The 12,741-nt window shown below is 37.3% G+C and overlaps 1 protein-coding gene across 1 annotated transcript in view; it reads left to right on the top strand.

Moving 5' to 3' along the window:
- LOC134796348 (protein kinase C, brain isozyme) overlaps window positions 1–12,741 on the top strand; it is a 331,434-nt gene that overhangs the window by 315,991 nt on the left and 2,702 nt on the right. The window contains exons 5-10 of the mRNA XM_063768502.1: window positions 2,253–2,381; window positions 2,766–2,962; window positions 3,736–4,056; window positions 4,298–4,471; window positions 7,486–7,577; window positions 11,974–12,113. Coding sequence (XP_063624572.1) covers window positions 2,253–2,381; window positions 2,766–2,962; window positions 3,736–4,056; window positions 4,298–4,471; window positions 7,486–7,577; window positions 11,974–12,113 — 1,053 coding nt within the window. The remainder of the gene's footprint in view (window positions 1–2,252; window positions 2,382–2,765; window positions 2,963–3,735; window positions 4,057–4,297; window positions 4,472–7,485; window positions 7,578–11,973; window positions 12,114–12,741) is intronic.

Below are 12,741 nucleotides of genomic sequence, written 5' to 3'. Positions count from 1 at the left end.
ATATATGTGTTGTTGTGTTTTGATAACTTGGTAGGTTAAATTAAATAAAGTCAATATTGTACCCAATATGTTCATGTTAGCGATGACAGAATATTTATTGTATATCGCGCGACAAAAATCATTATTATCATCAAGAAGGGACTAAATTGAAGTATTTCCTAATTTAAACTGTAAAGTCATTTGTTTTACTTACCTAAATAAAACATCAGCCTTCTCGAAAGTACTAATTGGTCACAATTTAATTTACGAGTAATAAAGTTGTGACAGAATGAAGCCTTGATTTGATTAAATTATAATAAAGGCCAATCTGAGAATAATTTTAAATAACAAAATACAGGCAAGATTAATCTCTTAAACAATCTTTCTTAAACAATACTATTGTATTGTTTAAGAAATCATGGTTGGTCAAATTAAACCATGATTCACACATCACTAATATCCGAATGTAATTAATAAAAAAACTTTGTACTTAATTTTAATAAAAGTTTTAATTTTAGTAGGTAGGATTTACAAAGTTCCACAAAATGATTGTTAGCTTGCAGGAAATTAATTTTTACCATGGGTCATGGTAATGACGCGACTGATACGCTGGAATAATGAGCGTAAATTTGGATCATGAAGTAATTTATAGTCTTAAAACCCAATTTGTTAGTAGAAAATTTGTAAATTTTCCTTTTTCTACTGAAAAAGTTGGCTTGCCAGACTATATTATTATATGAGTAGGTATAGGTAATAAGTACGTGGACGCAACTGAAATTTTGTCGCGCTCCCGTGCTAAATTAGTCCTGGATCCTGTCTCACCTCGCTGACCACTGTCACCTGCTATTGACAATTCACCGTACATTTGTCTAACAAGCAAATTAATTATCGACCGTAAATTGTATAGGAAATTGTTAATGTCTGGTGTCAATTGTCAAGTTGGTGAAATAGGTTCCTGGAGCGGGTACGTCACCATGAGTGTCTGGGGGTGACTAAGTTATCTTATATGCTTATATGCTCTGTAGGTATCTTGTAGTTGAGTTGATCTGTGGGAACATTCCTTTTCGTTCATTAATATCCGATATTTCTGTTTATAGTTACATCGACAATAGGTTGTATAATATTTCCGTATATCTAATTTTGCATGGATAAAACAATTTGATCCGCAAGTATACACATGGTATACTTGCGGATCAAATTGTTTTATTCGCTTTGAGAAGCTAGCTAGATATGATTTTCTTTTTTAATTTATTCATCAATTCATCTGTACTTAACTCAGAACGTATTATTATTATACATATTATTCCATTTTTCTTTAACATTTATATCACAAAAAGCATGCTTGAGTTATGCACCACTTTGTATAATCTAAATCACTGTTTTAACTTAGATATAATTAAGTTGGCAACTTTTACTAACGTACTTAAGAGTTCAAGTAAGTATTTTATTTAAAAGTTTTTTCTCGGAAAAAGTTTTGTTAATTGAATAAACATTTTAAGACTTAAGTAAGGCTTCGGATACAGTTCGTTTAAAGAGTTTGGGGCTGAAAAATAAGAAAACAAAAAGTCTTAAATATTTAATATTATATTACAGAAAGTCTGGTTAATTAAAAGGGCATTTAGTAGATATTTTTGTTCCACTCGCAGGTGACTTTATGTGCTTAAATATAGTAAAAGTATTTTGTGATTCACTCACATCCTTAAAGGCCTTTTAGAAAGACTAAATCGGCTTAGAGAAGAAACTTAAAGATGCATTAAATTTTAAAAACAATCAGAGAATTTTGTTAACACATAAAAATAAGGTAAGAGAGAAAATTCAACTAGAGATTCTTTCTGACAAAGCTATGTCAGCAGCGCCATACAGCAATCTGATACAACTAATGTTACGCATTTCCACGAAAATGTAAAAAGAGACTATAAATGCCTCAAAAAGAAAGATACAAAAGATTCAAGGGAGATATTTATTGGTACATGTGGATTATATACCTAATGGGTTCAGGGGCCCACACCAGTTCGCCGGACGTTATCAGCCTGTCAGAAGTTCGGAACTGTCATTTTTTGCGTTTAACTGACAGGCCGATATCGTCCGGCGGACTGATAGTTCCAAACAAATACTGTCGCAAATAATGATGCTGAAAGAAGTAAATGAAATTTTGAATAATACAACTGCAGTATTGTATTGCAGTATTAGCTTTGTCAGAATTTTCAACATCTAAATAAAATAATAAACTACTATAAATTGTCATTACTTAACTAATTAATGATTTTGTGTAGCATGCGACATGAACGTGCACAAGCGGTGCGAGGAGTCGGTGCCCAACCTGTGCGGCTGCGACCACACCGAGCGGCGCGGACGCATACAGCTAACTGTCACCTGCACCGGAAACAAGCTCACTGTCGAAGGTAAAGTATCATGTAGCATGCGGCATGACCCAGGCCGCGTAGCCAACATGCCTATCGCTTACGCTCCGTAGCGATCGAAACGCAACTTTCACTATTCTGAAAGTTAATTAAAATATACTCTCCGTTGTGTTGTATTATACCTATTAGCACCAATACGCCGTGTACTTAAGGGGCCCACAGATTATCAGTTCGCCGGACGATATCATCCTGTCAGTCGTTCGGAACTGTCTCATTTTGCGTTTAACTGACAGGCTGATATCGTCCGGCGAACTGGTAATCTGTGGGCCCCTTAAGTAACTGATTTTCTCAATTATAGCTGGAATATCTAGAAGAGAAGCAGTTTTTATACTACATTAAATTACTAACAGAGTACATATTTCACAGTAAAGCAAGGCCGCAACCTGATCCCGATGGACCCGAACGGTCTCTCCGACCCCTACGTCAAGATGAAGCTGATCCCCGACTCTGACAACGTCAAGAAAAAAACCAAAACCATCCGCAGCACCCTCAACCCCGTCTGGAACGAGACGCTCACCTTCGATCTGAAGCCGGAGGATAAGGACCGTAGGCTGCTTATTGAGGTACGGTTAAGAAGAATTTGTAGCTAATATGTTTGGATTTCTTGCTAGCAGGATAGGCACTTGGGTCCTATTTCACCACGAAAATTGAAACCTGACACAGATGATTTCCTGTCAATTTATGAGTCAATAAGAAACGACATAGATATTGGTTCCATAAATATTGGTTGGGGCAAGGAGGGAACAGTGGTAGAAAACGGCCGGGTAGAGTGGCTCACTCAACCTAATTTAAACACGAGAGAGGCGATATTTGGACGACTGAGCCACTGTTCGAGCTGAGCCACTGTTTCCGCCTTGACCTACTGAACTGTCTTCCACAAATAAATTTGTTAAAACATTGGTTTTATCAACGTATAGACGTAGAAGCAGATCTATTCGAAATTCAGGTGTATTTTTTACCGTACGAAGTAAAATGACAATTTTATTCCAATCCAGCAGGCCTATTATGGACGCGCTTTTTTCGTGGTAGTATTCTAAAAATTATGTAAATGGAGCATTTCATGAAATTGTCTACCGTTTGTCCCGTGCAAACGCGAATTTTCTGAAGATTTGCAGCTATAAGAGTTTCCTTTTCTATGACAAATGGTCAAAAATATGCACAGGACAATAATCGCCTGCTTTAAATGCCGAAAAAAAGTCGCAACACAGGAAATAAAATGCTTTTGTACGGGACAGCCCGTGGAATGCTCCAAATGCGAGAGAGACGAAGAAAGCACAGCGAGTGTCATATCCCTACATGGCTATTTTAATTTCTAAACATATTTTTTGAATTACAGGCCTGGGACTGGGATCGCACATCCCGCAATGACTTCATGGGCTCCCTTTCCTTCGGAATCTCAGAACTGATGAAGGCCCCCGCCGACGGCTGGTTCAAGTTCCTCACCCAAGAAGAAGGCGAGTTCTACAACGTGCCAGTACCCGAGGAAGGTGCTGACTTGGCCCAGCTGAAGACCCAGATGAGAGCGACCACTGTTGGGTCACGACGGGCCCCGCCACCGCCAGACAGGGAGGTTCCACATAACATGGCGGCCTCTGATGTTATCCGAGCATCCGATTTCAACTTTATAATGGTTCTTGGCAAAGGATCGTTCGGAAAGGTAAATTACTTTATGTCACATATAAAGTTCATTAATGTTCGTTGTTGTAATCAAAATGTCTACGTGTTTTGGCTTAGTGTTAAACTTTTCCAATCTATTTCGTGACGAAATGAAGAAGTTAATTCTACTCAGAATAAAGGTTTTATTAATAGCATACATAGTTGTACATCGAGGGTGGACTAAAAATCAGCGCTGTAACAGAGACGCGCAATTGTTTTTGATATTAATTTGTTTCCTATAGGTAATGTTAGCCGAACGCCGCGGAACAGACGAGCTGTATGCCATCAAGATCCTAAAGAAAGACATTATAATCCAAGACGACGATGTGGAGTGCACGATGGTGGAAAAGAGGGTGTTGGCGCTTAGCAGCAAGCCGCCGTTCTTGGTGCAACTTCATTCCTGCTTCCAAACTATGGTGAGTCCGGTTCTAGTCAATAATATGGTCTGTAGTAACGCATGCTGTCAGAATCACCAATTTCACTGTGTACAGTCTACATTATATCGAAGTCGTCAACATGTTGATAAATATCGAAATATGCCTCTGTTTTCAAGGCTTTAAAGTGCGTGTTGGAGATTTTAGATCAACTTGTCCGTTCCGATGTAAATCTGTTGGAGACTGTTAGCCTCTAAAGTGCTAACAAATCCCTGAACACGCCTCTATTATCAAGGCGTTAAAGTGCATGTACGCCTATCATTAAGCTTCTCGGCCGCTCCGATATATGGCTATATTGGCTATTCTACAGTGACAATAAATACACAAGACAATCTGTTATATACCTAACTAACAAGCCTTTGCCACACAGTGTTCAGAAATTGCCGTGAACATACAATATGAACTGTACTACAGTTGAATCTAACTTTTATTTCCCATAGTTTAAATAAATAATATTCGATCGCAAGAGTGACAATTGACAACAGAGTCGTTTCTTATACCAGTCCGTTAGGTATTCTCATTGAAAAGAATGACAGTCAAAGTACGAATTGATTATTCCAAGTCGTCTCAGTTGAGCGATCGTTTGTACTAATTCAATTTAACTGTCAACTCCTCATGAGATCCTTCACAAAGGATCTGAAGGCTGTTCTTATTCAAGGCATGAATGCTAAGTCCTTTTAGGCAGTTACTTGTCCGAGTCGGGGGCAAGAAGCTGATTCTATTTTACAAATTGGATATGGTTTTTGTCTTATTAGGGTTCCGTACCTCAAAAGGAAAATTACTTCTAAAATACACTGGGTCTAAAATACACAAAATAGTTCTTTACCTAGATGACAGGAAAATCTATTAGAAATGTGCAGTCAAGCGTGAGTAGGACTTAATTACTTAGTTTTTAATCCGACCCCTGCGGGTTTTTTTAAAGACGTTTCATTCACGTTCCACATAAAAAAAACATTGTTAATAATTGAGTAATGTGCCCTTGGAACGCGGTTTTTTTGATACGAGCTTGGTGAGCGTCAGCCTTAACGGCTCACTCTGATTGGTGGTCTCGAAATCCAATCACGAGTCGTCTGTTTAGGCAACTCGCTCGCACTTATTGGTAGGCATGCGATGCCTGATGACACGACTCGAGGTCGTATCAAAATGAGTATAAACCGTATCGAATTGTTTAAACGGAATCGTCCTCCAAGTTTCAGCGCTTTTGGGCTGAACATATTTTTTGCGGGACATAATTTATGGATAAACTTTGGTAATTAGGCCGGCAACTTAGTTACAACTAATTACTTGTGGAGTCTTTATTTTGACGCTGTATTTTAAAGAAATGTAGTGTATATTTTGTTAAAATGTTTAAAGGCATTTTGTATATAGGTATACTTACATTTATGCGAAAGTTTGTAGGTACTGAAAGAAAAATTGCGTAGGTAGGTATACGTAACGTAGTTCGTATTAAAAAAAAATATCTTTGAATAAAAATTCGTTTTAAGGCAACTACTGATGTTTTAAGTGAGGTTCATTACATATTATGTCCACGCGAAATAAGAACTATAAATTAATTTTAACATCGCTTTTCAAACAACGTATTTACTTAAATGGTTTTTTTTTATATAAAAAGACGAATTAAATAAAACTTTAAACTTCTAAAACCTATCGTTATAATTATGTTACACAAAAACTTACTTAATTAGAATAATTAGAGTTCGTATCTCATTTGCTTTTGAGTTAACAACGTCAAGCTAATACTTACATTTTACATAACGAATATTAACTTAGTTTAATTAATAAAGTTCAGTAAATAGGAGCGTAAACTAAAAGTAATTATGCCCACTAACATTTCTCAGAATGCCTACAGAGTGATCATAGGAAGAACTTTCACACATAAGTAGGTACCTAAATACTTATAATGGCTCCTCTTCACGTTGGGCCAACGCCAACGCCAACGAGGGACGCAGCCATGCGGTAGAATGAGATAGCAATATCACTTGCTCCCTCTAACGCATAAATGCGTCCCTCGTTGGCGTTGGCGTTGGCCCAACGTGAAGAGGAGCCATAACCGACGTATCTACAGTATACAGGGCGTCCCACGGCTATGCCACATGGAGGAGAAGTACTTTGAATATTGTAGATAGAACATTTTACTGAAAGAAGACATTATTTTAATTTAAAAAACAATAACTGCATTCATAGATTTTTAAATAATTACATGGTTGAACAGGGAATCGATCCCGCTACACGAGAAAAAAAATTACCCTGTAGCTTTATCATACCGATCGAAAGGCTTCATCATAAGGATTATTTTTTGCTAAATAACATAGTGTCAGAAATAAAAGGAAGACCATGAATTTTAACATTTGATGTGAAATTTAGCGAAATAATCAAAAGAGTGCGACTTTGTATTCAACAGAATGGTACTCATTTTGAGCATTTGATAAATTAAATTGATTAATTTTGAATTAAAAATGTTAAAATTCATGGTCTTCTTTTTATTTCTGACACTATACCTACACTACACATAACAGCATAACACATAAGAGTAAAATGAAAGTAGATCTATAAAAATATTTTGGGATTTAGATCATAGAGTTGACAGATAGACAAAGATATGAATGAGATCGATTCCAATAACTGTATTGATTGTTATAAATTTTTTTTTGTTTAGTTAAGAGCCCATTAACTTGCACACTAGCGCCACTGCTAATTAATCGTGATTATTTAAATTTAACGAAAGATATTTAGAAAAGGGGGCAGCTACGTACTGTATTTTATTTATATTTAAGTACCTTTTGAATACATCAAACTAGTTTTGTATGTTGCTGGATTCGTCGATCTATGAACTCAAAACAAAAACGGCCGTTTAAATTTGGACGCATTGGCGCTAGTGTGCACGTTGATGGGCTCTTAAGTATATTTGCATACAATAATTTGCATTTAATATATTTTAAGTTGAATTAGAATAGTTATAAAGTACGCTTATATTTACTTGGTATATTATATTTCAGGATCGCTTGTACTTCGTGATGGAGTACGTGAACGGAGGGGATCTGATGTTCCAGATACAACAGTGTGGGAAATTCAAGGAACCCGTTGCTGTGTAAGTATTGTACTATAGGTATATAACTAGTGACATAAGATGACACTAGAAGATACTTGAAACGAGCAAAAGTAAAGGAACACTCATTTCACTCATTTGATTCAATATCGATTTAAAATCATAAATTCCTTCATCAGAGCAACATCGACAGAGAATTTCCATCAAGTAGAAACGTCACTTTTGACACTGACAGATCAAATCCAGATCAAATTCATAACCTATAATTGCAATCAGAACACCTCCTTGGCTTCAACAACGGGTATCTCTAGTATCTCTACCCAACTAAGCGCCACTTGTACCAACCCACTAACACGGGCTTAAGCGGTTAAACCGTCAACACAGTGTCAAATTGTATTGGTAACCATGGTAACTCCAGGTTTAACCGGTTAATCCCGGTTTAGTGGAATGGTGCAAGTGACCCTAAGAATCCCGTTAACCAATGTGGACCTATTTACTTTGTCTTTTATTTTCAGCTTAAGCTAGTTTTTTTTTAATATTGAATTCGCATCATTAACTTAAGAGTTATTCTCTTGTCGGTGGAGTATCTTCCAGCTTTCCCTATCTTGCGCCAGCTCTTTGACTTTTTGATACGACACGACCCCTACTTTTTCTTTTACTTGTTCTAAAAACCTGCGTCTGGTTTTTCCTCTAACCCGCTTGCGTCCTATCTGTTTGATTAAAAAACATGCCATTCTTTTATATTATATTTAATGAACATGTTCTACTTGAACAGGTGAGTCAAAAAAGTTTAATTCAAATTGGCAAATTCCAATTTCTTCGCCAACAAGGCAGCAGTTATGAGAAAATGTATCTAAATTTCCTTTTTTCAAATTAATCAAATTCCCCTTTCATCAAATCCTACACCCGCTTGAAAGTGGAATAAAAACAAAATGACTCCCTTGGCATTTCCTTCATTACTGAGTGACATCAATCACGGGTTTGACACAATATCTCTGCCTAGAGCGACATTCGAACTTTTTAAATTCGATCTTGATTTGTTCTCCGCAAAGTTACAATATGACAAACCATTTTAGGGTTCCGTACTGTCTGTCTGTCTGTCTGACAGATGATGTAATACTAAAAACAGAATAAAATAAATATTTAAGTGGGGCTCCCTTACACAAACGTGTTTTTTTGCCGTTTTTTGCGTAATGGTTCGGAACCCTTCGTGCGCGAGTCCGACTCGCACTTGGCCGGTTTTTTTAGTAGAAATTGCGCGAAATTCAATTTTTTTATAGGAGCCTTTGCGGTTACTTATTTCAAATTTGCATAAGTATTTTCTTCTGGCATATTTCTTGTGTTTACAGCATTTCCCTTTTTGGAAACTTTTAGTTATACATTGTTGTGAACTGTACTGCGAGTAGAGTTAAGGTGACAGTCCATTTCCAACGACAGCAGCACTACCATTCATTTTACTATGGAAATTGACAATAACACCGACGCGTTCGTACTAGTAGTGCAGCTGCGGTCGTAAATGGAATGTTACCCTTAGACCAAGAAAAGCGATTTTGATAGCATACGCAGTGCAAGTGATATTTATACGTCATAATTTCATAGATGTTTGACGTTTAAAATAACACTTGCACTGCGTGTGCTATCAAAATCGTTGCAGACTTTTCTTGGTCGGTCTAACTCTAATGTAAAATCACTATCAAATCAAAATACGATTTATAAAGTTCGAATACACCTCGAGGCAAGATCTTAATGAGATCTGTCCTATGCGGAAAAGTGGGTGCCACGGCAATCATTATCTACCTGTATACCGATTTAATATCATGTACGGTGAAGCGCGCATCTACCTACCTACCTGCCTGCCTACCTACCTGCCTACCTACCTACCTACCTCCCTACCTATCTGCCTACGCACGATGTTATTAGCAGAGTCGAATGAAAGATCCAATATTTCTCTGTTTTTGTATAAGGCACAAACGAAGACACATGTAGAAGTGAGAATATTTTGTTAAAAGATTTATGAATGGTTACTTGACTGTGTCGTTAATATTATGTTAGAGTCAGACCAAGAATTAGGGTTGCCAGATGGTCGGGATTTGGCGGGATTCTCCCGATTTTTAGCATGTGTTCCCGATTCCCGACAAAGTGAAAACTGTCCCGAAAAACAGCTTCACGTTATAAAACAATTATTTCATGTTCCGAACTGTCGTCGAGCGAGCGAGCGACCCGCGTTGATAATTAGGTTTTTATTTTTGTTCAAGATCTCAAAGAATGTATACTATTTTTATATAAAAACTTCTATTTTATATAAAACTTCTATATATCTACAGAGCAGCAGTCGTAGTGCCAATAATGTAAAATATCGTTGTTTTAATACAATTACATACTTTAATTTGAATGTTTTTTTTTCCAAAATCCCGAAAAATTGATATTTTTTCCCGATAATAGCGCCTTTCGATATGGCAACCCTACCAAGAATAGTCTCCAGCGGATTTGATAGCCCACGCAGTGCAAGTGTCATTGTAAACGTCAAACTACTATGAAATTATGACGTATAAATAACACTTGCACTGCGTGGGCTATCAAATCCGCTGCAGACTTTTTTGGTCCGACTCTAGCAGGATAGCAGGCAGGCACTTACACTTAGCGCCACTTGCACCATCCCACTAACCCAGCGTTAACCGCTTAAACCTGGAGTTACCATGGTTAACCCCGGGTTAGTGGAATGCTGCAAGTGGGCCTTACAGAGTGATTTTCTTCAACGGAACTTTTGTTTACAATTTTAGATAGCATCAAAGAACACAAAAAAATGACTTTTAACTCCTTGTCTGTGTATGATAGGATCCTGACCGAATCCACAGAATAACTAATAGTACTACCGTACAGAAAATTCACTCCTTCACAAAAGTCAGATTTAGGTATAAAATTATACCTATACTCGCCGCCTGCAACAAAATTTAAACTTATAACAGCGCACGAACGGTGAATCTTCTTTGCGCGAGCGCCACGTGACACGACTATCGTGCGGTCGAGCGGCAGCCCACTGCCATACGCCTGCCGCACCGAGCGGCGCGCCGGCCAAATGTACCTAAACTGCGTAGTGACACCCCCCTGCCGAATCTTTAGCCATCTTATTGTATTTTTTTTTTCGAGAATGATTTTTTTCCGATCTACACAGAACAACCAAGGTTATTAAACCCACAATGTATTGTCTCCATACACGACTCTTTTCTTTCCGCACAGGCTCTACACTGTGATCAAATAATTTGCAAGACCGAAGTGATCCCATAAGTGTTCCGTGAACAAAGTTTTGTACGAAACACTAAAAAGGAGGGTATATAATTACTTCGCTATATCAGACTTGCAGAAATAAATATTACTTATTAAATTATCAATACACATCGGTAACTCGTGGCATTTAGGTAGCACTTAAAAGATTAGTTTAATTAATTTCCTTTTTTTAGTATGTAGTTTCTTTTTCTCGACTCGTATAGGAAGAACATTGTCACATCACTAGTCTGTGCCTGCTACCTAAATGCCACGAGTTACCGATGTGTGCTCATCACAAATCTTTTAAGTGCTACCTAAATGCCACGAGTTACCGATGTGTAATTATCAACATATAGAACACGCTTCTCATATAAGTATCTCTTCTATTTGATAAATCGCACACGAAACTTGGGACGAGTTGGGACCCGTAATGAAGCAACCCTGAGAGCGAGCTGTGCATAACTTGTACACAACTTTAATAGACAATTTACATCTGATACTTCAACAGCATCTGGACTTAATGAAACCTGGTTTAGGTGTACGGTATACTCTGATATTTCATCAATATACCTAGTATTCAAGTAGTTTATTTGCTTTCATGTTGTAGGTAAGTATATAAGATCTTATGAAATAAAAGTTTCAAACATGAGGCCCGTAAGGGCACGGCAATTCTTATAAGTAACTTAAGCTAACTTAAACTAATGTTTTTTAAGGTAAAAAACAGGCGGTCTTTTCGCTAAAAAGCAATCTCTTCCAGACAACCTTTGGGTAGCGCAAATATAATGAATGACCTACCTACCTACGACCAAGGCTCGGAAAACCGGTTTATTTTTAAATCCCAAAATAGCCCAATATTTTTAATTATTTTTTGGTCTTTACGTGGGACTGAATCATGTATTTAGGTAACAAGTTCGTATTATTAGATTGCCCATTAAAAATTTAATAATAAACCAAAGAACGAAAAAGAACGTAATAATACCGGTATTTTTTGTATGAAGAAAAAACCGGTTCCGAGCCTTGCCTACGACCTATAATCCAGGTACATAATCTTCATTTCCATCAAGCTGAAGGCCGCAATACATGGAGAAGCCTATATATTGCAACGTTTCCGTCGAAGCCACGATCCTCAGCAGTGAGGGAACGACTTAAGGAGGAGGAATCTTCTTCATTCCAGGTTCTACGCAGCGGAGATAGCAATCGGTCTGTTCTTCCTGCATTCCCGCGGGATCGTGTACCGCGACCTGAAGCTGGATAACGTGCTGCTGGATCAGGATGGCCACATTAAGATCGCAGACTTCGGCATGTGCAAGGAAGGTGAGTAGAAGCCATCAATACGTGCTGTAAGTATTATTGAACGAGAGTATTATTAAAAAAAATTGATATAGTTGGTCAAACTAATTTGTCAGACAGTAAGAACCAGGAAAACTATACTCATCCTTTTCTTTTGGGTGCTAGTACTAGTGTAAGACAAAGATAGTATGATTCTCTCTGTCTATGATTGAAATGAGACAGTCCTTTAACAAACTTTATGTAGCTATGGATTTTCTTGTAACTCAATGTACAGTCACCAGTGTCACCACACGAGATTGTTATGCCATTTAAGGTTCTTGCTAAATTGGAAATTCTATAGCGTAAGTATTTAACAACCAATTTAGCTAGAACCCTAATGTACAGTGAGCAAAGCTATTAGCTTGGCACCACTGTATACATTTTTGTAGCTAATCGTTTTTCTGACTGTACCTATGGTTAAAATCTAAGGGGTTTTTACCCTTAAGTACTCTAAATAGGAGTGATTGACATTAAAAATATATATGTTTGAAAAATGAGTAAAAATGCCTAAGAAGTAACTACATTTTAAAATTATCATTAAACAGCTACCTTACTTATTTATGTTAGTTTCCCTCCCCCCGTAATCCGCTTAAATATATAAATGGTCTAATAT

Source organism: Cydia splendana, chromosome 13, assembly GCF_910591565.1.
Source record: "Cydia splendana chromosome 13, ilCydSple1.2, whole genome shotgun sequence".
NCBI classification, from domain to species: Eukaryota; Metazoa; Arthropoda; class Insecta; order Lepidoptera; family Tortricidae; genus Cydia; species Cydia splendana.
The sequence above is the reverse complement of the archived record's forward strand: the minus strand, read 5'-3'. Positions and strand labels throughout refer to the sequence as shown.